General features: G+C 46.6%; 2 protein-coding genes across 2 annotated transcripts; one reads left to right on the top strand and one right to left on the bottom strand.

Annotated features, from left to right (window-relative positions):
* Positions 1-454: 454 nt before the first annotated feature.
* C2H6orf47 (chromosome 2 C6orf47 homolog) lies at positions 455-10028 on the top strand. The gene is made up of 2 exons (XM_035107150.3): positions 455-654; positions 5385-10028. The coding sequence occupies exon 2, from the start codon at positions 6000-6002 to the stop codon at positions 6624-6626; it is 627 nt and encodes a 208-aa protein (XP_034963041.2). The 5' UTR covers positions 455-654; positions 5385-5999; the 3' UTR covers positions 6627-10028.
* A 1164-nt stretch (positions 10029-11192) lies between these two features.
* APOM (apolipoprotein M) lies at positions 11193-23710 on the bottom strand. The gene is made up of 7 exons (XM_035107152.3): positions 23525-23710; positions 20989-21131; positions 19366-19439; positions 17278-17376; positions 17067-17165; positions 15265-15305; positions 11193-11310 (listed from the first exon to the last, which is right to left on the bottom strand). The coding sequence occupies exons 1-6, from the start codon at positions 23633-23635 to the stop codon at positions 15280-15282; spliced, it is 552 nt and encodes a 183-aa protein (XP_034963043.1). The 5' UTR covers positions 23636-23710; the 3' UTR covers positions 11193-11310; positions 15265-15279.
* Positions 23711-25340: the final 1630 nt, after the last annotated feature.

Here is a 25340-nt window from a genome sequence, read left to right as displayed (position 1 = left end):
TTAGGTGGGGCATGGCTAAAAACGGGTTGGGAACCCCAGGCCTAATCCTTTTGAAACCTGAAACTTTTGTTTTTTGGAGGATAACTGTAATTTCAACCCCCCCCCCCCACTTCACACTGTTGCAACCTGCCTCTGGGACTTGATGTTGCATTGACTAAGAAGTGTGCATGCACACGAAAGCTCACACCAATGACAAACTTAGTTGGTCTCTAAGGTGCTACTGGAAGGAATTTTTTTTAGCAATGAATGAAACCGTAATGATCCTCGCGCCCTCGCAGCGCACCCAGGAGTCCGAGCTGCGCCAGCTCCCAGCCCCTTCCGCTCCCTCTGACACCCAGTCCGCCCTTCCAGTTCTCCCACTTCCTCCACCCACCAGGTAGTCCCTCCTTCCCAGTTGCACGATGACCCCTCCCTAGAGGCTCCTCCCGCCTTTGGGGTGGCGCTTCTCCTAATCCAGTCCTACCAGAAAATCCCAAGGAAGAGACTTCCCCCCCCCGTCCCCGCGTCTCCTTCCCCCTCCTTCTCCATCTAGGGCTGGGCTAGTCTCTCCCCTTCCTTCTCTCCCTTTGCTCGACGGGGCAAAAGATCCTCCGGAAAGTCCCTCTTTTGCTGGAGTTTGGACACACACACACACATATATATTAAAGAAACAAGGTAGGCGACATTGAAAAGGAGAGCATTGCTACCTTCTAGGGGAGGTGGAGGAAAGGAATGAAATCAAATCGCCCCACTCTTCCTCCTTGCAAGATAAAAAGCTGAGATCGGAAGGGAAGGAGAAAGAAATCCGTGGGGAGGGGAGGGGGGGAAAGTTGCTCCGGAGGCATCTCTTCTCTGGCTCTCACCCGGTACGTGCTAAACGGAGGGGAGGTGGAGGGGGGGGCGCGTGTTGCAGCGCTGCGGTCTCCGGCAAGCGGGTGGTGGATATTCCTGGAGGAGTTTATTTTTTGGGGGGGGGGTGATCGGGAGAAACTGCCCTAATTAGGATCGTTGGGTGCAGTCGCTTAGGGAGGGGGGGTGTACAAATTCTCGGGGGAGGGAGGAATCTTTGAGCTAAAGGAGCAGCTCTTGCCGGGGGGGTGGTGGTTGCTGTGTGTGTGTGTGTGTGTGTGTGTGTGTGTCTGCATCGACTAGGATTCAGGTGAGGGTTTGCCAGGATTCTTTAATTTAGAAAGGGTGGGTGGGGGGTGGTATTTTGTGCAATAAAGGCCTAAGAAGGTAGTTCCCTCCACCGGGAAGCCTATAAATAGACCAGATGTTGGTTGACAACCCCTAACCCCCGCCCCATACACACGCACCACACACACGCGGTTTGAAACATTGCAGAGTTAAATGTGTTGTGAGAGATATCTTGCTTACTTGACATGCCTTATATAAATCCCAAGTATCCTTATTGCACAACACTGCAGAGGATAGCCCTACACACAGACACACACAGACACACACAGACACACACACACTGATTGTTTTAAGAACTTAAAAGCAGTCGATACAGGGCGCTTCTATAAAGAGGCTATTATGCTATAAATGTACACATGTTGAGGCACCTTTTCCAATTAGTCCCGCAAAAGTCATGCTTGCTGCGCACTCCAGAGCTGCAGAGAGCAAATGACATATAACGCCAGAAATATTCCCCACCATGAGAATCCCGCTCTTAATAACCTACAGCTCCTTAGGCGCAATCCCCCTTAAGCCGAATAAAACATTGCTGGTCGGAATGGGATCTCCCACCCAGAGCATATGGCACCATAATTACACCTAGACCAGACTCCCAGCCCAATCTGAAAGTGGCTCGCGAGGAATCCCAAGTGCATGCTCGCTTCCTGTCTCACACAAATATTACCAGCAGAAGGTGCAGCCTTGCCATTTCATTAACACACAGAGACACATAGAATCATAGAGTTGGAAGAGACCACAAGGGCCATCCAGTCCAACCCCCTGCCAAGCAGGAAACACCATCAAAGCATTCTTGACATATGGCTGTCAAGCCTCTGCTTAAAGACCTCCAAAGGAGGAGACTCCACCACACTCCTTGGCAGCAAATTCCACTGCCGAACAGCTCTTACTGTCAGGAAGTTCTTCCTAATGTTTAGGTGGAATCTTCTTTCTTGAAGTTTGAATCCATTGCTCCGTGTCTGCTTCTCTGGAGCAGCATAAAACAACCTTTCTCCCTCCTCTATATGACATCCTTTTATGGCTATCATATCACCCCTTAACCTTCTCTTCTCCAGGCTAAACATACCCAGCTCCCTAAGCCGTTCCTCATAAGGCATCGTTTCCAGGCCTTTGACCATTTTGGTTGCCCTCTTCTGGACACATTCCAGCTTGTCAGTATCCTTCTTGAACTGTGGTGCCCAGAACTGGACACAGTACTCCAGGTGAGGTCTGACCAGAGCAGAATACAGACCTCACCTGGAGTACATGTTTTGAGATAGGCTGTTTCTGCATATACATGTGGCTGCATGCAAAAGGTTTGATTCGTCAAGCGGTTACTCTTCCCATTGCCTGAAGTATTTGTGGTTGTGGGTGGTTGTGAAGCCATTTGTCGGTTTTATGATTGTTTCATTCATTCTCATTTTCTGCAAAGGGTTGTTGTGTCCCTTGCTAGCCCTATCCGGAGCAGGTCAATTGAAATCGGTGGTCCTACGTTTAGCCACGACCATACATTTCAGTAGTTCTAACTCTTGACTTGGGCTAGAGGGGCCGCAACCCTATTAACATATGTAAAATCAGTGTACGTAATGGCCAACTGAGATAAAAGATGAACGAGCAGAGTCAACAGCCATGATAATAAGCAGAATACAGGAGAAAATCAAGGCTTTCAAAAGTCCTTTTTTGAAGAAAGAAAGCTGCTGTGCTGCATAATCTGACATGGGTGGCTAGAAAATCTGGCTGTGCGTAAAAGTCATGCCCTTTATCTCAACCTCAAGCACGAGTTGTGGTTATTCAGTGGTGAACAGAAAAGCACTCTGAACATGTTCAGAGGCTTTCTCTTTCATTGGTAGCACTTCTGAGGTGCTCTGGGACACTCTTTGTAGTGGCGAACTTTGTGGCCGAGTCTCCCTATTCTCTGGGCGGCTTCCAACAGAAGATTAAAACACAATAATCTACTAAACATTAAAAGTCTCCCTGAACAGGGTGAACCAGTCGGGCTCCCCTAAATCCACCTCTGACCCCTAGTTTCATACAAGCTGTTGGATAATAGGAAACTTAGAGTGGTATATATGTTCTCTCCTTCCCCCTCAAACAGGTAATGCAGGGGTAGCTGATGTGTTTGCCTCTTGATGCTGTTGAACTCCAGCTCCCATCATCCCTTTCTGTGGACCACTCTGCCTGGGGCTGATGGGAGTTGTGGTCCAACTATACCTATCTGGAGGGCCGCCATGTTTGTTTATGCACTAAGGGGGAGCCTTCCCCAGACTGGTTCCTTCCAAGTGTTTTGGACTACAACTCCCATCAGCCCCAGCCAGCGCCAGGTTGGGGAAGTCACTTTCCTGAGAGTTTAAATGAGGTTTTTGTTCGTCTTGAGGGCTCCTCGTTGGCATATTTCCCCCTACAGCAGCAGAAATGCATAGATGATGATAGAAACAGGTTTCGGCTTGGTGTTGCAAAATATCTTATCTATTTACGCCATGCAGGTCTTGTTTTGTGGCTACAGATGGTGGATATCCATCTGCTTATTTTCAGCTAATTGCACATTTTGGGTTCATGCCATACAAAAGAGATTATTGGGGTTGAGGTGGGGGAGAGAGAGAGCAGAGAGAAACTAAGATAGGTCAACTAAGATAGGGGAAATAAAAATTCTGGAGGTATAAAACCCCTTTTCAGAGTTTTGCAATTAAATTCCAAAGCAATCAAGGGATTGGGGGTGACTGATTGAATGCATTTGTATTCTGAGACAGAGAGAGAGATTAGGGTCAGTGTATACAAGCAGCAGATTCAAGTGATGTAAAGGGATTTTCGTTTTGTTTTTTTGGAGCCTACCACTGCAGGAAATTAGGTCTGAGTGCTTCCCCACCAGAAAATCCTCATGTTAGATGGACAAATACAGAGAAGGCGAGCTTGAACTGTTTCCCAACATGCTGCTTTTTTCATGTAGGAACACGCACGCACTGCATTCAGGATCTGTCCCTCCTACATAGCTGTCAAGTTCTCCCTTTTTTAAAGGGAAATTCCCTCATACTGAATAGGCTTCATTGCGAGAAAAGGGAGGCACATGAAGAAGGGCCTCGAATGATGAATGGGGAGAGTCTGGGTTGTTTCATATGGTCCTTGAGGCATTGTGGTTCTGTTTTAAGGTTTTATAGGTCAAAACCAGCACTTGAAATGGGGTCGGTAAAGGTAAAGGTAAAGGGACCCCTGACTGTTAAGTCCAGTCGTGGATGACTCTGGGGTTGCGGCGCTCATCTCGCTTTACTGGCCGAGGGAGCTGGCGTTTTTCTGCAGACCGCTTCTGGGTCATGTGGCCAGCATGACTAAACTGCTTCTGGCGAACCATAGCAGCGCACGGAAATGCCATTTACCTTCCCGCTGGAATGGTACCTATTTATCTACTTGCACTTTGACATGCTTTCGAACTGCTAGGTTGGCAGGAGCAGGGACCACAGGGGAGGTCCTTCTCAGAGTTCCACCACCAAGTAAAGCCTTCTCAGAAGTAGACACCCATATTCAGAATTACCTCCTCTCTAAAGTATGTCTGGTTCTGATACTGCTTGAGATACACTTCTCTGTTGAGGCCTTTGGGAGGTCTTGAGCAGTATGCTGGTCATGCTGTTTTTTATTGCTTGCCGTTGAATTGCATTCTTTTAAAGTCTTAGCTGCTGTTTTATTATTTGTATTCAACACTTTGTTTTGTGATTTGTGTAGCCTGGGACCCTGTGGTAAAACCTGATCAATGAAATAATAATTTTATTATTGGATAAAATCAGTATTGAGAATTGAGAACACGTGATCAGTGGTTTGTTTTTTTCCTCCCAGAGAAACGACCAGGGAACATAGTGTGGTATTCAGCTATGTTTCACTTAGTTTTACTCATCGTAGACCTATTGAAGTGAATGGCTCTAACTTACTCATGTTATTTTCAGTGTCTCTACACTGAGTAAAACTTAGTTGACAATAACTCTCAGCTAATATCAGGACCATTTTTCAAGATAAGAAGTAGGTTCAATCAGAAATATGAAAGTGTTCCTTTTGTAATCTCAGTAGGTACCCGATATGAAAACCCTATTTATTTAAGGGAAGCAAAACAGAATTTAAACATTACCCTTCCAACAATTTCTGCAGCTGTGAGAGCCAGCTCTTTGCCTACAACCTGCCTCCCCTTAACTCCCATCCTGTCCAACTTGCAGTCAGTTCGCGGACTGAAAATGTCTTGCTTTGTTTCATAGGGGAGGCTGTTCTGGAGCGAAAGATCCCATCATTGATTTGAGGCAGCATGATGCGAGACTTTGGAGCCCCTGAACTAATAAGAAGCTGAGATTTTTTTTTATTTTGGGAGGCACAAATACACCCTTTGGGAAACCGGGAACTGAACCCACCATGCTCATTTGGGGAAATGGACCTGCATGCTCCAAGATTTTGCCAGGAGTGTTGAAAAAAATCAGTGTGATGTGGCAGGAAGCTCAACTTCCCCCAGTGTGAACAAACGGTTCTCCAACATACGTATTTCCTTGGACAGAGAAGATTCATGTTCTCGGCAGCGAGCATCTAGGACAGCTCCAAGCCCGGAAGTGCCAAGATTTATGGGTAACCCACAATTGTGGTTTCTTTGAAGACTGAGCCACCAGCCGTGGCATCTGAAGCTGCAGAAACCAAGCAGATGCGAGCAGGAGGAGCAGAACATGCCATGCTAGGCCGTATTCTTTGTGGCAGGGAGTTGATCTTCGAGAGCCTTGGGTCCCAAGTAAACTTTGGTTGCTCTGGGTGTATAGCTCCCACACCTGCCCTTTAGTTATTATATTATAATAATATATCTATATTATTGTGCATCCTCTCCTTGTGCCATGTTCCTCAGCAGAGCCAAGTCATGGCTCCCTGGGCTGCCTTGGCGACGAGGAAAGGCGAAGGACGTGAGAAAGGAAGAGGAAGAATTGCTGGAGGAATGCACGGCGCCCCCGAAACCAAGGTGGTGGAGCGGCCGGCGCCTCTTGGGAGCCATTGGTTGGGGCCAAAGTTCCACTACTGGAGAGCGCTCCCTATTGGCCGGGATACCTCAGTATCTCTCCCCGCCGAAAGCATCTGTGGAATCGCCAGAGCACTTGCAGATCTGCTTCAACTTCGCCCGCCACCTCTTTGACCTGTGCGTGGTGACTTTGCTCTGTGCCTCATCCCCGGCCTTCCGGCTGGTTTTGGATATCCTGGGATTTGGGGGGCCCCTTAAGGTCTGGCTCCACGGCCTTGCCTGCTTCTTAGTCACCGCTTACGGGATGTACTTGGCCCTGTGGCTGGTGCAGGAGTACCTCGTTCAGTTTGCCTGCCTCTACGGCTTCCTGCAGACCCTGGTTTTGTGCGTCAGTATTCAGGCTGGCGGGCCTGAGCCCCCAGAGGAGAAAGAGCCCATCGGCCCCGACCCAGCCGAGGAAGAGGAACTGTCAGCAGCCGGCACAGGCAAGCAGTTGCCGCCGCTATAAGGAGGAAGACTGTGTTGGCCCGCCTCCTGTGGCTGTTCGGGGTAGAAATGGGCGAAGGAAGCCAAAGAGCGCGGCCGATGTGGTCCCCATTTAGGATGGTTGGACAGACATGCACAAAAGGGGGGGGTAGAGAGTGTTGTGCAGCATGTGTATGTTTGCAAGAACATATGTATGTGTGTATGTCGTCCCCCCCCCCTTTGCAGGTGGTTCCAATGCCCATTTGTGAATGGCTTTGGGGGGAGCAAAGGGAGGGAAATACATCACAGCTATTACCACTTAGAGGGGCCTTGGAGAAATTATGGGGCACGAGGGTGGGGAGAGTTGGGTGCACGCCACATCCAAACTAGTCTGGACCTGGTTTTCCTGTCTTGCCTGCCCCCAGTGGATCTTGGGAACTAGATTGGCGGGAAGGTGAGGGGACTCGAGGGTTCATTGACGGGGAACTATTTGACCACTGAAGAATGGACAGGCCTCTGTAGAGCATGTTTGGCTGGCAGTTTTGAAGAAGCGTTGAGGGGGTCCCCGCACATACCCAGTTCCTATAATCTGCAAAGACTGGTGATTTCATCAGTCAGTGGGTCCTCTTTTAACGTTTTAGCAGAGGTGTCCCTAGACCCAGTGTGAGTTGTCTAGAATGGACACTGGGAGCTGTGCTTTGATCTTGGACAGCAAGCAAGTGCGGCGTTCTTCTCTGGTGGCCTAGCAGGTGAGGACGAGGGGCTGCCCTTTGGACAATCACGTTTGGAAGGTGGAAGGGAGAGGGCAGGGGAAATAATCTGGGAACAGCCAGTAGATGCCACATTGCATCTCCTTGCCCCCTTCTCAGGCTGGGGCGAGTGGGTACTAGGGTACAGTGCGATGGAGAACATCCTATCTTAACTGGGACCAAAGAGTGGATTTATCGGAGGATAGGGTGGGGTGGGTTTGAGAACTAAGGGTCAGATCCTATGAGAGAGACCTATTGTACCTGTACAAGAGGATTCAAAGGAGCCAGTGGGAGGACGGGTTTGGCAAGAAGTGTCCTAATTGGTATGACATCTAATCTAGGGGAGGAAGATTCCAGGAAGTCATGAAAGCCTCCCACAACTTAGAGCAGGGGTACCCATCATGCCACCTTCCAGAGATGGTTGGACTACACTTCCCATCATCCCTGGTTATTGGCTGGGCTTTCCAGGGCTGATGGGAGTTTGAGTTCAGGAACTTCTGGAGGGCACTATCAGGAAATATGTAAAACTACTGAGGAGGAATCTGGATGGGGTGGACTACTGAGGACTCCCTGTTAGAAAGGGATTGCCTCTCCCTAGCTTCTTCTGAAGGGGCAGGGTGGCTGTTTAGAAAGTTGACCTTCCCCTCCATCCCAAACCTCAGGGATAAGCAGTTCTGAGCCTAGAATTTCAGCTTAGATCCCACCTGCTCCTCACCAGCATCTAGAACTTTTTCCAGCAGCAGGAGAGTCTAGCTCTTTGCCCTGTTTTCTTGATACTCACCCCAACCAACTTCAGCAATGTTGAGATTTTATGCTACCAGATCAGCTTGCAGTGTGGGCAACATGTTGCCCAAAGGATCTGTTTGTGATTGAGAGAGCATCTCAGCACACCTCTCAGCGGCCCAGGTGTGCTTGAGCCGTGCAGGGATACAAATGTCTACCTTTTACCACACACCTGCACCTGAGGTGTGCCCTATTGCCTCGCAATACAGCCCATTGGGGTCGGACATATAGTGGGTCCATATTGTTGTGTTTTTTTAAATTCAGTCCAGAATGCCACAAGCCAGTCTAAAACGAAACCCACCAGCATAAACATCCTTCCTTAGCACAAAGTCTTACAGAATTCTTCCCCTTGTGCTGTTTGTGCGCCTGGTTGTTGTTAGACTACAACTCCCATCGTCCCTGACTATGTGACCTGGGAATGATAGGAACTGTAGTCCAGCAATATCTGGAGGGCCACAGGTTCCCCATCCTTGTAGGCCAAAGCCATCCTTCCACCCACTGAAATGTCACTAACGGTTATTCCTAGAAGAGAGGCTAGAGAACGGACTTGTGCGGCTGGATCTAGAGAGCTCTCCACACCCCAGAAGCAGGCAGAACAGGTTTTCTGACACTTGTACAAATGATTAGGAACCTATCTTGTTTTTGCTCAAGAAAACATTTTGAAATGACTGAGTCTTATAATGAAGGGCCAAAGGAAGCAAGCACCTTTCTCTCTCCCCTCCCCAATGCTCCAGTTAAAATGAGTTCCAGGTGAGTCCCAAAAACATTTGAAGGCAGAACTCCCATGGCAAACCTATCTTTGAATGTGAATTTGTGGGAACTTTCTTGGGGAAAGGCAGGTAGGAGAAAGGTGGGCATTAACCCTTCTTGTATCTGTTGATTTCCCACTACAATTGCAACCCCCCAAACTTCATTCTTTCCTCAACCAAACTGAGCTCGGGTCAGGGGGGAGTTTGGGGTGATAAGGATTTCGTGAGGGCGTTTTTGAGTACGAGCAACTCGAGGAAGAGTTAAGGCCTTCCACCTGCCTGCCAACCCTCCCCTGAAAGTGTCCTGTCTGTACACGTGCCAAAAGGAATAATTAAAATTTTTTCACATAATGTGACGTTCCACCCTCTTAGTAGTGACTGACTTATTATGTTGGTTTCGATGCAACGCAGTGCTCTTAAAAAAACAAACAAACTCGCCGTCTCGCTTACTGGGATAACCAGAGTGCTTATTTGGGAAACCTAGTAATTCCTCAGCAGATTTATATTGCGTACAAATGGATCTCAAGATGGCAGGTACTGAGGGGTGTGAGTGGCGTCACACATACTAGCCAGTAGCCGCCTGCGATGTTCCTGTACCATCGCATCGCTGGCTGTGCTATTCTGTGTTGGAGGGAGGGAGACGCTAGAATTTTAATAGGCTGCATCCTGAGGCAGCAATGTTATGAAAACTCTGTGAGGAGTTTGCCAGTGAAGGGAAGATCAAGAGAGAAAAAAGAGTAACTGTGTGTGCAGGAAGGTGGGTGCCCCTATGTCTCCCACAAAACGGTACATCTCTGCAACCCCTTGAGAGCCAAAATATACCTCTTCCCTGTCCTGTTTGGTCATGCACCACTCTAGATGTTCCCCGGTGCCTGAGAAACTGTGTTGCTGTTTGTGATTTTGGAAGCATAGTGGTTATTTTCTTCATTGGGGTGGGGTGGGGTGGGGGACCAAATTACCCTGTTTTACTTGGGAACGCATTGGATGTGTATAGAGGGTGGCTGCAGGCAGGAGAGCTGCATAAACTAACCTGTGTATCTATATCCTGACTGCTGTTTTTAACAGTTTAAAACACTGTTGATTTGGATTCGTTTATTTTTCCAACCTGTGTTAATATATCTATATATCTATATATTTAAATAAAAGGGAGACTTCAAAGAACAAGTGGAGGCTCTGCCGTTCTCAGTTGCAACCAGAGTAAGGTTACCAGACGTCCCCGTTTCCTGGGGACTAGTCCCTGGATTTACAAACAAGCCCCCATACAAAATCCATTGAAGTTGAAAAGTGGCCCCAGATTCATTGGGAAAAAAATCTGGTAACCTTAAACCAGAGCGACCTACGGTTGTGCATGTTGCTAGTTCTCATGGCAACTGGATGAAGCCTGGACAGCAAGCAGGCAGTTTTTACTGGATGGGAGGGAAGAAAGGGCTTCATAATTCCTCTGGAGTCTGCCAGTGCCCTTTGGCAAATACCCCCTGCGCTTTGGGTCCCTGCCTTCGCCCCCCCCTCCTGCTTTCAGCTGGGCTTGCTTTCACTTTTCATAGCTCAGCTGGGAGGCAAAATGATGTACAGCAGGGCCCGCAGACTTCATTCATTAACACAGTGTGTGTATGTGTATTTGTGGTGGAACGTGGGAGGCAGCTCGTACATCATGTGAAACATTCATATCGATTTTTAAATTGCATTTTTATTGCTTCTTTTATTTTCCTATTTTGTATTTTATTGTATGGAATTGTATGCAATAAAATACTATAGCAGGGCGGCGGGGGTGAACATATTTTCAGCCAAATTCCTTTGTTGGGAAACTTCCAGGGACCATGCTAGTAGTGGGTGGGGCCAGAGACAAAAAACTGGGAGGCGCAACTGATGTGACTAATCACACAATCATAGAGCTGGAAGGAACCACAAGGATCATCTAGTCCAACCTCCTGCCCTACATGGGGGCTCGAACCCATGACCCTGAGATTAAGTCTCATGCTCTGTCAACTGAGCTATCCTTCACTGTTTGGTGCCGTTTGCTGTATTCCAGCCATACAAAAGTTGGGTTTCTATCCATATACGGTGGTACCTCGGTTTGCGACCGCCTCGGGGAGCGACCACTTCGGTTTCCGACCACTGCGGACCCGGAAGTGTTTACCGAGGTACCACTGTATACACACACACACACACACACACACACACACACACACACACACAAGCACATGTCTCCATACAAGCAAGAGGCATTACCGCAGTTCAGGGACACATTCCAGCCAGGCAAAAGCACTTGAGGAGGTGTGTGTTCTGAGGAGAATCCCAAAGGCCAGACACAGAGACCTGGAAGTCCACTTTTGGCTCAAAGGAATTTTATTCAACACCACAGGACATGTAAAACCACCCGTTCCTCCGGTGAGTGAGGCAAACGAACTTCTGTGTACGGTTAAGTCCTGCCGCAGTGGGTCCAAAGCTGGTGTAAAAACAAGAAAGGAAGGAATGAGGAGGGTTGATACTGGAAGAATCTGAGGTTTCGTATTTCATTGGTTTCGTGAGCAACTGGGGAACTGGATCTGGTAAGTAGAGAATAGAAAGCAAAAATTGCCTCTTGGCGACTCCCGGCGTCTCTTGCGAAATCAGGAGTGCCCTGGAGGTTTGTTATACAATCCTTTTTCTCCTGGGCTTTGTATGCAAATCTCCCCTCCTCTGCCTTTTCCAACCTAACAATGGTACAGCGTTAAACGTGTACAGACACAAATGTTTTGAGGCTCATCTGGTGGCCATCGATTGCTTCATCCTTCACGAATTCATCTCATCCTCTTTTGCAACCACCCCAGTCGCTGCTCATCATCACTACTTCCTGTGGGAGCGAAATGCACCGTTCGTGCAAAAGCCCTCTCTTTTGCCTGAAGCTTGCAAGATTCAGCTTCAGTGGATGAGCCCAGGTTCCGGCAGCATTGAGAGAAGGAGAAGAACCGTTCTGCTCCCGTGCTCTTCATAATTTTCCACACTTCTACAGACTGAGCTCTGGCCCTTTCTCTAAGGCCCTCTTGGTTTCCCCTCCTGCATGAGCTTGAGACTGTGACCCAGAGAACAACACACCCTGGAGAAGAATGCACAATGCAAGCCTGCATTCCAGGGGCAGGCTGATATTGCTGAGCCACAGACGTTTGCCTGCAAGCTGGGGAAGGGCTGTAGCTCAGTGCAGTTGCCCTGCATGCAGAAGGTCCCAGGTTCAACCCCCAGCATCCCCAGGCCAGGGCTAGGATTGTCTCCTGCCTGAAACCTTGGAAAGCCACAGCCAGCCAGTGAGTTAGCTTGGGCGGTTGTCTGACTCCGAATGAGGCAGCTTCCTATTGGGTGGCATTGAACTAAGTTCCACTCAAGAGTAGTGCCAGTAAATAATAATAATAATTTATGATTTATACCCTGCCCATCTGGCTGGGTTTCCCCAGCCACTCTGGGCGGCTTCCAACAGAAATATTAGAATACACTAATTTTTTTAAGAGGACCCAGGTGGCGCTGTGAGTTAAACCACAGTGTCTAGGGCTTGCTGATCAGAAGGTCGGCGGTTCGAATCCCTGCAACGGGGTGAGCTCCTGTTGTCCGGTCCCAGCTCCTGCCCACCCAGCAGTTCGAAAGCACATCAAAGTGCAAGCAGATAAATAGGGACCGCTCCGGCGGGAAGGTAAACGGAGTTTCTGTGTGCTGCTCTGGTTCGCTAGAAGCAGCTTTGTCATGCTGGCCACATGACCCGGAAGCTGTCTGCAGACAAACGCTGGCTCCCTCGGCCGATAGAGCGAGATGAGCGCCGCAACCCCAGAGTCGGACACGACTGGACCCTTTACCTTTACCTAATTTCTTAAAGATTAAAAGCTTCCCTAAACAGGGCTGCCTTCAGATGTCCTCTAAAAGTCTGGTAGTTATTTTTCTTTTTGACATCTGGTGGGAGGGCGTTCCACAGGGCGGGTGCCACTACCAAGAAGGCCCTCTGCCTGGTTCCCTGTAACTTGGCTTCTCACAGTGAGGGAACCGCCAGAAGGCCCTCGGCGCTGAACCTCAGTGTCCGGGCCGAGCGATGGAGGTGAAGACACTCCTTCAGGTGTTCTGGACTGAGGCCGTTTAAGGCTTTAAAGGTCAGCACCAACACCAAATTAACGAACGTGAGCAAACCAGGTCTCCTAATTCCAACGGGTCTATTCTGCGTAAAACATAGTTGAAGACCACGTTTTGTTTTATAGAATTGTAGAACTGGGAGGGACACACCTACCCAGGGTCGTCTAGTCCAGACTTCCTCAAACTCTGCCCTCCAGGTGTTTTGAGGCTACAATTCCCATCATCCCTGACCACTGGTCCTGCTAGCTAGGGATCATGGGAGTTGTAGGCCAAAAACACCTGGAGGGCCAAGTTTGAGGAAGACTGGTCTAGTCCAACCCCCCCCCCCCCGCAATGCAGGAATCTCAGCTGAAGCATCCATGGCAGGGGGCCATCCAACCTCTGTGGAAAAATATGCAAGGAAGGAGAGTCCACAACCTCCTGAGGGAGACTGTTCCACTGCTGAACTATTCTTGCTGTCAAAGGTTTTTCCGTATGTTTAGTCGGAATCTCCTTTCTTGTCACTTGAAGCCATTGGTTCAAGTCCTGCTCTCCAGAGAAGGAGAAAACATGCTTGTTTCCAATGGCTTTCTTTCTGAGGTGCCCTTGGCTGCCTCCAGATTTGATGGGGTCTTGGTCAAAGTGCTCCCTGGGGAGCCCCCTCAGCATGACCAAGTTGTGTACAGTACTGTAACTTGGAGGTGCTCTGAGACGCTGCCATTTTGGTTTCCCACAATGCCCTTGCTGTGTCATTTTGGGGAATTTAAATGGCAGGCAGTCTCAGCTGCTGGTTGCTGCTAGGCAAAGGCCATTTTAAATTCCTCCCCTCCCCAGTAAATGTTTATTCTTTTCTCAGATTTCTTTTATCAACAAACATAGTTTACATTATATACAGCAGGTAGGTAGCCGTGTTGGTCTGACGTAGTCGAAACAAAATAAAAATATAAAAATAAAATGCTGCTGGAAGGATTTTTTAAATGATATACAGCAGAAGGCTTTGTCAAGCTTTGACTCCCCCCTCCCTTAAGCAGGTAATTTATTTCACTTTACTCACGCATTTTACAATGTTTCGATACTAAATGCTAACTCAATACTAAATACTATATCAATACTAAATCAATATTGTAGGATAAGATAAATTCTATTTATAAAGATGGGAAGACTCATCGTTGCCAACAATGGAGGAATGGTCATTGAAATTATCAGACTTAGCTGAGATGGCGAAATTGATACGTTTAATCAGAGTAAAGCCGTCGTTAACATTTACTAAAGATTGGAAACCTCTCACACACTTTTTGTGTGAAAAAGAAATACAGCCGTACCTTGGAAGTCGAACGGACTTCCGGATTGGAACTTCCGGCGTTGGACGTTCAGGTTCCAAAGAATGTTTGCAAACCGGAACACTCACTTCCGGGTTTGCAGCGTTTGGGAGCCAAAACGTTTGAGTAGCAAGGCGTTCAACTTTCGAGGTACGACTGTAATGACATTTGGGTTTGAAGGCCAAAGAGAATGTTGGCTTATAAAAAGTAGATCTGCTGAGTGTTATATTGGAACAGATTAGTTGAATATTCATAGAATCATAGAATCATAGAATCATAGAGTTGGAAGAGACCACAAGGGCCATCCAGTCCAACCCCCTGCCTATTGTTTATAGATAGCTGACAGATGAAGAACCAGAAGTGGTTTAGTTTCTTAACATTATTTATTCATTTTATCTCTCTCTCTCTTGTTTAATCCTTCTCTTTCTCGTTCTTTCTTTCTTTTTCGCTTCTTTTCCTCTGGATCCATATAGTGGTGCCTCGCTAGACGAATTTAATTCATTCCACAGGTCTTTTCTTATAATGAAAAATTCGTCTAGCGAATCCCGTAGGAATGCATTCAATTTTTTAAATTATTTTTTTGCCCATAGAAACACATTAATTGAATTTCAATGCATTCCTATAGGAAACCGTGATTCGCTAGACGAATTTTTCATGAAACGAATTCGTCTAGCGAGGCAACCTCCGCTAGAAAAAACCTTTCGTTAAACGAAAATTTTGTTAAGCAGGGTATTCGTTAAGCGAGGCACCACTGTATTTTAATTTTACCTAGATCAACATATTAGTTTGGCCAAAAAATATATTTGATAATCATCTTTATAAAATCTAATAAAATTTATTCCCCCCCCCAAAAAAAGTGAGCTAGAAGCCAACCCTGATCTATAGGATCAGGGACATTTCTTTACTATTAAGCACCCTAAGGTTTGACTCTTAGCATAGGGAGATTGTGATTTTAGAGTGGTAGGGAAGTTATATATGTATATTTGGGTTGGGGACAGGATGGCTTATCTTACCCAAGGAGTTCGAGGTCAAGATGCTTGGAATTCACAGGCACCTGAAAGAGAGAATGAGAGAAGGCCAATGATTATTATTACACAAACGTTTGCAAAGTTTGTTGTGACTCTGGTCTTTGGAATCCAGAAGTGAATTTTGAGTCTGCAGGGCAGAAAAAGGGATGGGAATGTGAAGTTGTTTTCATAGTCGGGTGTGTCATGGACAAGAAATGTTGCTCAGATGTTGTAGCTGAGCTATAATGTCAAGATACCGCTTTGCTTAGGGCAAGTGTGGGGTAAACAATCTTGATTTTGGGGTCGAAACAAACAAACAAAAAAATTCCTTCCAGTAGCACCTTAGAGACCAACTAAGTTTGTCATAGGTATGAGCTTTCGTGTGCATGCACACTTCATCAGAAACAGCCTCTGTAGAAAGGAGCAGTCACATCTGACTAAGGTTGACTAGGTGCCTTACGTTGCAAAGGACAGTCCTCCATCGGAAGAGCTCTCCAGTCCAAATCCAGCTTGGAGGTGCAGAAGAAAGAAACATGGGGAGGGGACTTTGAAGTTACCCATCGGCTGTTACCACCTGGGCAACAGACTGAGTGGTCTTCCCCACCGTGGTGAGAGACATGTTGTAAAAAGAGGTAAAGAGACCCCTGACCGTTAGGTCCAGTCGTGGACGACTCTGGTATTGCAGCGATCATCTCACTTTACTGGCCGAGGGAGCCAGCGTACAGCTTCCGGGTCATGTGGCCAGCATGACTAAGCCGCTTCTGGTGAACCAGAGCAGCGTATGGAAACGCCGTTTACCTTCCCGCCAGAGCAGTACCTATTTATCTACTTGCACTTTGATGTCCTTTCAAACTGCTAGGTGGGCAGGAGCTGGAACCGAACAACGGGAGCTCACCCCGTCATGGGGATTCGAACCGCTGACCTTCTGATCGGCAAGCCCTAGGCTCAGTGGTTTAACCCACAGTGCCAGTAAAGACATGGTGAGAGACATGTTGTACAGTACTGCTATCTAAATCCTAATAATTATTTCCAAGTTCCTAACAATTATTTCCATATTCAGTGGTACCTTGGTTCTCAAATGCCTTGGTACTCAAACGCCTTGGTTCTCAAACGCCGAAAACCCGGAAGTAAGTGTTCCGGTTTCCGAACATTTTCCAGAAGCCGAACGTCCAATGCGGTTGTTGGCTATTGTTTCCAGGGCGCCTGCACCAATCAGAAGCTGCGCCTTGGTTTTCAAACATTTCGGAAGTCAAACCGACTTCCGGAACGGATTAAGTCTGATGTTTTGTTTTTGCTATTTATTTTGTGTTTTTTTCTTTTTGAGGCTTTTCCGGTTAATTTGTTTTTGCGTCTGTGTGGAGCCCAGTTCAGCTACTGATTGATTCTGTGACTGCGGAAATGGATAAAAGCCCCCCGCCCAAACCATGACTATCAATTAATTTTAATTTTTATCATCTACAATACATTTATTATTGCTTTCATTTTATGGATCAATGCTTTTGTTAGATAGTAAAATTCATGTTAAATTGCTGTTTTTTGGGGGGTTGTTTTTTAAAGCCTGGAACGGATTAATCCATTTTGCATTGCTTTCTATGGGAAAGCATGCCTTGGTTTATGAACGCTATGGTTTTGGAACAGACTTCCAGAACGGATTAAGTTTGAGAACCAAGGTACCACTGTATAAGCGAACCTATCTGTGTTTTCTTTTGTCCTCTTTTTGGGGTGGCCACCCTCCATCTGAGAGATGCTAAAAGCAGAAAAGCTGCAACAACATGTAGAGCACCACCCAGTTCACTAGTAATACCTACCTTGGGTTCTGGGTATAAGCAGGAATTCGTTCATGTCAAGGCAGGAAGCTTTGCCTTTGAAATCAGAAATACAGCCCTCAGCAGGGTGGAGGACTCGGGCTGGGGAGAGAGGACAAGGCCAGCTCAGATGCAAGGACATTTCGATTCCAAGATTTGTTACCCTAACCCAGCCAAGCTCCCCAGTTCAGACATCTATGGATGAAGGACTCACAATACAGAAGAATCCTCTGGTAGTCTCGGTCTGTTTCCTGGACAATGATGGAGTCGGGGCACTTGCCAGAGAACAGCTCTGTTCTCATGTGAGGGCGGCCTGGAGCAGGGGAGTTGGAGAGAAAAAACATGCAAATACCATAAGTCAAGAGAGATGGGAGCTGCAGGCCGAGGCTGCAGGCTGATGCGCATATTTCCATGGTGCAGCGTTCCCAGGACTGTACCCCTTCAGAACGCGGGTGAGAAAAATAAGCCATTTGCTCAAGTTGAGGTACATACCAAACAAATTCAATCAACTGAATGCAGAGGTAAATTGAGGGCTCTCATCAATATCCTGGAAGCCCAACTCACATTGAGATAGTTCACTTTGCAGGGAGGCAGAGCATGCAGACAGTGAAGCAGGACTGGTCAGTCTGGCTGCGCACCGTAGTTCCCTGTGGATAACTGGGGCACATAGCCAAAGGCAGCAGGATTTAATGCCACCCCAGTCCTAGTAGGGCTATACAAATACGGAGAACCTTGGGCTCAGGGTTCAAACATGTTATTGGGCTACACCAGGCACCCCCAAACTTTGGCCCTCCAGATGTTTTGGACTACAATTCCCATCTTCCCCAACCACTGGTCCCGTTAGCTAGGAATCATGGGAGTTGTAGGCCAAAACATCTGGAGGGCCGCAGTTTGGGGATGCCTGGGCTACGCCCAGCGTTCCGAACTCCCATTGTTCTAAGTGCATTTTGTGATGGGGAATTTCATTAGTGCTAGCAGTTTCTGAGCTCTGGGTGCGGTACTTCTTCACCTATTAAAACTGCAGAGTGGAAGGAAAGGAGGACCTTTTCCTGCCTCCCCACTTCCAGCTACTCTCTGAAGACTGGAGAAGAGACCCTCTTAAGAATACAGTGGTGCCTCGACTTACGAATTTAATCCGTTCCGAAGGCACCTTCATAGGTCGAAAAATTTGTAAGTCGAAAAGCACCATTGGAAACGCGATTTCCCATAGGAATGCATTGGAAAAGGGAAAATTCGTAAGTCGAAGCAACCCCATCTAAAAATTTGTAAGTTGAAAAAACCCTATCTAAAACCGCCGCGGTTTCCGTTCGGATGTCGAGAAGTTCGTAAGCATGCGACCATTTGCCCCATTCGTAAGTCGAAAAATTCAGTTGTCGAGTCGTTCGTAAGTTGAAGTACCACTGTATTAGGGGGGTTGGGCAGGGGAAGGACTAGACCATGTGAAAAATGAATAGAATATTTGAGCTGCAGTTCACTCATTTTCAGCTTTGTATTCTTGTTATAAAAAAAGTGTGCCTAGACATTCCGTTGTGGCGCACATAACCTAGGTTTAAGGTGCCGTTTAGTGCCTAGCTTTCATACCTCATTTACTAACACTGGCTATAGGGATGCAGGTGGCGCTGTGGGTTAAACCACTGAACCTAGGGCTTGCCAATCAGAAGGTTGGCGGTTCGAATCCCTGCAACGAGGTGAGCTCCTGTTGCTCGGTCCCAGCTCCTGCCAACCTAGCAGTTCAAAAGCACGTCAAAGTGCAAGTAGATAAATAGGTACCGCTCCGGTGGGAAGGTAAACAGCGTTTCCGTGCACTGCTCTAGTTCGCCAGAAGCGGCTTTGTCGTGCTGGCCACATGACCTGGAAGCTGTATGCCGGCTCCCTCAGCCAATAATGCGAGATGAGCGCCGCAACCCCAGAGTTGGTCACGACTGGACCTAATGGTCAGGGGTCCCTTTACCTTTTTAACAGTAGCTATACCATGATATTTTTCTGAACTAGGGCTGACCCGAGACATTTTGCTGCAGGAGAAGGACAAGATGATTCTCTCCTCCCATTTCCAAACAGAGGAGCCGGCTGGACTTGCAGATTAATCTTAGGTCAACACGGGCAGTGTCTTCAGCTGCTCCTGAGGCATGCAGTAGGCAGGCCACATGACACTCGCAGTCCTGCCCCCTAAACACCTTGCTGCTGCTTCTCCCTGCCCGCAAGGCTCCTCCGTCTGCCTGCTGATAGGGCCAGTCCTGTTCTGAGCTCAGCTTTGAGAGTGGGCTTATCAAAAGAGCCATTAGAAAAGGAAGCTCTGCCTTACCTTCTGTAGCCAGATCAGCACTCTGCTCCTTAAGTAAGTAAATCCATGATCTGGGAACACATTGGCCTGTCTTCCTGAGAGAGAGAGAGAGAGAGAGAGAAAGAAAAAGAAAGAAAGAAAGAAAGAAAGAAAGAAAGAAAGAAAGAAAGAAAGAAAGAAAGAAAGAAAGAAAGAAAGAGAAAAGATGAATGGATGGATGGATGGCTAAACAGCCAAATGTAATGGATTCTTTGAGGTAGGTTTGGTAAGGCAGGGAGGCAGTCAGAGACAACTGAGAGGCCTCGGGGGGACGGGACCTCTTAACATGTTACCTCTTAATTTATTTTTAAATCCTGCATATTTTTCAATATCACTCCAGCTGACATAACAATACACTCAATTAAAAACAAGGATCTCTCATAGCTACTACATGCATCTTTGGCAAAGTACCAATCTAGATTTTTCCTTGAAAAAAAGAGTGATTTGGAGAGCAGAAATCAAATGGGAGATGCATGTCCAGAAAAGACAGGCGATGAGCCAACAACAGCAAGGCCAGGCATCTCCACAGTAGCAGTGGGGCCTTGGCAAATGCCCAATGATGCCAACTCCTGGTGCTGGTTCTGCCATTGTAAGCACCAGTAGATGGACTTGGCATTTGTTGGTGTGACCTCCTCCCAGTATTTTTCTGCAAGGACTGGGGGTGTCTACTGTTATTTAAAAAAAATAGGGTGCACACAAATTGGGGAAACACACTCCACAGAAAACCAATCTGTTGCCCTTCAAAATTTAGGAAATATCCCCTGAGAAAATTACACTTCATTGGAGTTCATTTCAGCCATCCCGAAGCCATTTCCTCTCATCTTGGAAAACCTTTCCCAATATTTTCTTTCACTTGCAGATCCTGCAAATCGGTCTGGCGATTATTTGTTAAAGGCAAAGCAGACCTGTCAAAAGAGAATCTGTTGTGTATCAGTAGGTGTTTACCATTTGGGAGGAATGGCCCTGACTAAGCCAGGAAACAACAGCCAGCAAACATTATCAGGTACCTTGACAGACAGGAGATGAGCTACACACTCAAATTTCTGTAGTAGACCCACCTCTTTCTGTGATGTTTGTGTGACGCTTTTGGGTGGTCTTTGGATAAGGGGTTGGGCAATTTCTAAAGCCTTAAAAAGTTCTTGCACATCTTACCGTTATTCTGGGCCCTTGCCTCTTTTGCAAAATGGGGGGGGATGGGACACTTTTGCAACAGAAAAATAAATATCTTCCTTGCTCAGACTGGTTCCTGCTTCCATCCATTTCTCTCTGACTGATAATGGACTTAGGGGACACTGAATCCTTTATGGAGAGTTGTGAAAACCAACCCCAATTTTTTCTACAACACTACCAGCCTGGGGGATCCTCTCCTACCAAATCTCCGAACTCCCCCTCCCCTGAAGGTACCCACAGAGCAGGTGGGGAGTCCTACGTAGAGAATGCCATTTGGATCTTTTGCCTTGCTGAAACATCCTGAGTCCTGTGCTCTGCACATGCTCGAGAAACACTCTTCTTTGTTATTTCCCCACACCGGCCTTAGAGAGCCTTTGCTCAGTCTTGGTTCCCTGGGAAGGGAGTGTGCTTTGGCCAAAGGAAAAAGGAACTCACAGTCGGATGGCAGCCTCCAGTTGCAACCGCTCTGGGCTGCTGCTTTGTGTCATCTTGAAGAGGCTGCTGTCAGTGCTGGCAAACGTCGCCAGTGAGGAAGGTGATGCCGCAGCGGCTGCGATGAAGAACCACCTGCCGATATACTGCAAAGGGGAGAACTTGAGTCACGCCTGGGGACCAAGCAGGGCTGGCACACCCATGAGGCAAGGCGAGGCAGCCGCCTCAGGCGGCAGGATCCACAGGGGCAGCAGATACAGCCTCCAAGGAATGGGTCACCTGCTTCTTCTGCAGTGACATGACCTTTCATTCTCACTTCAACCATCGGATAAGGTTGATTTGATTCCCACACTTTGTTTTCAGTGTAGATCTTTACTTCCCCCTTGTTCCCAAAGTAGAAATTAATTTATCCCTAGTTCCTGGATGTAGACCTTCTTCCCTGGCTGCGGGTGGGGGCACATTTTGTGGTTCGCCTCGGATGCCAAAATGCAAACTGCATGTTACATGCAAAAAGGGTGTCTTTTAACTTTGGCGGCTCTTTCGCAAGGTGTTCCCAACCTTCTTGGGCCCAGGGCACATTTCGAAACCTGATAATGTATAACGGGCACCACAAAATACCCATTTCACAGAAGGAGAAAATGGTGATGCTAAGAACCCCCACCTACAAAGGGTCATGGCCACGGTTAGTCCTACTCAGAGGAGAGCCATTAAAATAGGGTTGCCATATTTCAAAAAGTGAAAATCTGGACACAAAAGTTGTTGAGCTTCCCTCCAATGACATTTTAAGCTAATTTCTTAACAGGAAATTTGGCAAAAAAAAAAATCAACACTTCTGACATGGGTTGTCATACGCTGGGTTCTTCCTGAACATTTACCGATTTTCGGAAATTCCGTCTGGACAAATCTCAGATATCTGCATGCACACGGAAGCTCATACCAATGACAAACTTACAGGTGAAACTCGGGAAATTAGAATATCGTCGGAAAGTGCATTTATTTCAGTAATGTAACTTAAAAGGTGAAACCAATATATGAGATAGATGCATGACATGCAAAGCAAGATATGTCAAGCCTTTATTTGTTGTAATTGTAATTATTTGTCGTTAGGCGGGTCAGTTATAAATGGAATGTAATTAATGAAATGTAATAGCGATGTTTATTTTTGTATTATTGTAACTATTTGTTTTATTACTGTGGAATTTCCAAAAGAAAGCACCTGTAAAAATTAAAATAATAATAAAAAATAATAAGTTGCATTACTGAAATAAATGCACTTTTCGACAATATTCTAATTTTCCGAGTTTCACCTGTAGTTGGTCTCCAAGGTACTACCGGAAGGATTTTTTTTAATTTAATTTTTTAAATTTTAAATTTTGTTTTGACTACGGCAGACCAACATGGCTACCTACCTGTAATTAAAATTAATGGCTATGCCTAACTTAGGCACATTAATTTCAATGGGTCTACTCTGAGTAATAGTTGGCTATACAGTAAATCATAAATGCAGGAAATACCCACTTTGCAAACAAACCCCCAAAGCCCCCCCCCAAAAAACCTGATTAAAATAATAAAAAAGCAGAAGGACAGGGGGTGGAATTAAACATGACACTCATTGATGTATGTGTGTACAGATGTATGTGTGTACAGAGGTCTGCTTGCACAATGAGACTTTCTCCCCTTTTTCACCTCTTGTGAGATCCCTGAACCCAGTGGCAGGTCTCAACTTTCAGCAGCAATGCCTAAATTCACCACACACACACACACCCTGCCTCTTGCCTTCCATCCTACACAATAGTTGTGTTCCCCTGAGGCTCCACGACACCAGCACGACCAAAGCTGTTGCACTCCCTTAAATCCACCTCTCATTAACCTCCTCTGGGTTTCCCTGAGGGGCAGGAGTTGTGCCCTGCTTGCGTGCTTTCCAGGTGGCACCAATGAGAAACAAGAAAGCACAGACTAGATCAGGGAGCGGGATCCTGCGTGCCTCTCCAGATGTAGCTGGACTACAGCTCCCATCATCCCTCACCATTGGCCTTGCTGGCTGGGGCTGATGGGAGTTGGAAGTCGGAACAGCATCCGGAAGGCCACAGTTTCCCCATCCCTTGACTAGATGTATCTTTTATCTGTTCTAGCGTGCTTTCCCTCAGGTTCTTAATTTTCATTTGTACACTTTGCTTTCATTGTTAAAAAAAAAATGCAATTGCTACAGTGGTACCTTGGTTCTCAAACGTAATCCATTCCAGAAGTCCATTCAACTCCTGAAACATTCGAAAACCAAAGTGCAGCTTCCGATTGGCGTAGGAGCCCCAGAAACAATAGCTGACAGCTGCACCAGACCTTCAGCTTCTGGAAAACGTTTGAAAACCGGAACATTAACACTTCCGGGTTTTCAGCGTTCGGGAACCGAAATGTTCGAGTACCAAGGCATTCGAGAACCAAGATTCCACTGTGATGGAATGTGCATTTTGTCTCCCAACCCCCCAAATGCTTCAAGGATTCTACCCGTCAACCCCAGCTGCCCTCCATCGGCTTCAACTACCTGATCGCGGTTCAGCTCGCTGGCATGCAGCTTCGTGGGACCCTCACACAAGGAGAGAGCGTCCACAAGGACCCCGTAGAGGTAGAAGAGATAGCACCACAGACCCTCCATTGCGGGAATGGCAGGCAACTCACTTGGAGAAATCCACCACTTCTGCGCGGAACATCCTGGGAGGCTCACCTTTGCCCCCTGCCTGTTAAATGTTTAGCTCTCTGGGGTCTAGAGTCCAGCCTGGGCTGCCCTGTGCCTCACAGCAGAGGGAGGGATTGAAATCCAGAAAGACCCTACCAAGCATAACTGGGGGGCCCTGAGAGCAAACAAAGGAAGCAGTGTTTATGATGATGGGGATGTTATTGCGGGAAAACAGAGATAATCATTACCCGATGGAGTGCCTCTTCCCATATCTCCCTTTGTGCGGTCCCAACAGCAGGGTTGGCCTGTTACAGGGTGAAGCAAGAGAAGGTCTTCTTTGTTGCAGCCCCCCATTTGTGGAACTCCCTCTTTTCCTGACTTTTTTTTTTTAGATGGAAGCTTAAGCACATATTTTCACATCGCAGTTTGGGAATAGGTCTGTAAGTGGGCAGGGGAATTCAAACACTCACTGCTGATTTCTTGTCTTGGTTCGACGATGATTAATTCATTGTTTCATTGTTTTATACTCTGTTCACTACTCTGAAGAGTAGTCTATAATTATAAGCAAGTAAGCGCATATTTGATATCAAATAGGGATTTCCTCTAGATTAGTTTGGCCACTCCAGTGACCCTGTTAAATTCCATTGATTTGGAAGGGGGGTTGGTTTTCTGCTGCTGTGTGCGGTTCGATCCACAAATATAGTTACTGTAATATCAGGTGCATTTTTTTAAAAAAGACAATTTATTAAATTTTCCAATTAAACACATTTAAACAAAAACAAAACAAACAACAACAAACACAACATCACATAATAAACATACTAGACACATTTTATTTAATAAACATACTAGACAATTTTATTTGCTCTGCCAAGCTTTGACTTCCCTCCCTCCCCCCAGTCGTTTTTTTTTGTCCATTCCTGTCTTGCAGATTCTTCATTCCTTCTATCTAAAGTCAATTCATAGGATTTATTTCAGTCCTGCAAGTGTCTTTAAACTTCTACAATTCTTCTCCATATAGTCCACAAATTTACTCCAGTGCTTTTGGAACTTTGACTCTCCCTGGTTTCGGATCCTGCTAGTCAGTCTTGCTAATTCCACATAGTCCATCATTTTTGCCTGCCACTCTTCAATCATCGGTAACTCCTGAGTTTTCCATTTTTGGGCTAACAAAGTCCTAGCCGCGGTTGTCGCATACATAAATAATACTTGATCTTCTTTCACTATCTCCTGTCCTATAAGTCCTAATAGAAAAGCTTCAGGTTTTTTTGGGACAGGTGTATTTAAGAATCTTTTTCAAATCGTTATATATCATTTCCCAAAATCTTTAAATTTTTTCGCACGTCCACAACATATGATAAAATTCACCATCCTTCTCTTTACATTTCCAGCATTTTTTACTACTCATCCTAAACCATATCAGGTGCATTTTAGCCTCTTGTCTCCCCCTGCCTGCCTGCTCAGTTTCTGAGCTCATGAATCCTCTGCCTCCCAAGCACCCTTGTCCTTCTGCTCTCTCTTTTTTGCCAGCCGTACAGTATAATATGCCCTGAGGGTTCCTGTGCATTAAGCACAATGAGCGATGAGACCAACAAATGTGAATAATGTAACGGACTCCAAAGAACAAACTTGTAAAAAATGACAATGAACAGTAACACTGCAGAACAACCAGCTATAGATCCTT

Source organism: Zootoca vivipara, chromosome 2 (genome assembly GCF_965207765.1).
Source record: "Zootoca vivipara chromosome 2, rZooViv2.hap1.1, whole genome shotgun sequence".
Taxonomy (NCBI): Eukaryota; Metazoa; Chordata; class Lepidosauria; order Squamata; family Lacertidae; genus Zootoca; species Zootoca vivipara.
Note: the sequence above shows the minus strand (reverse complement) of the source record. Positions and strands in the feature narration are given on the sequence as shown.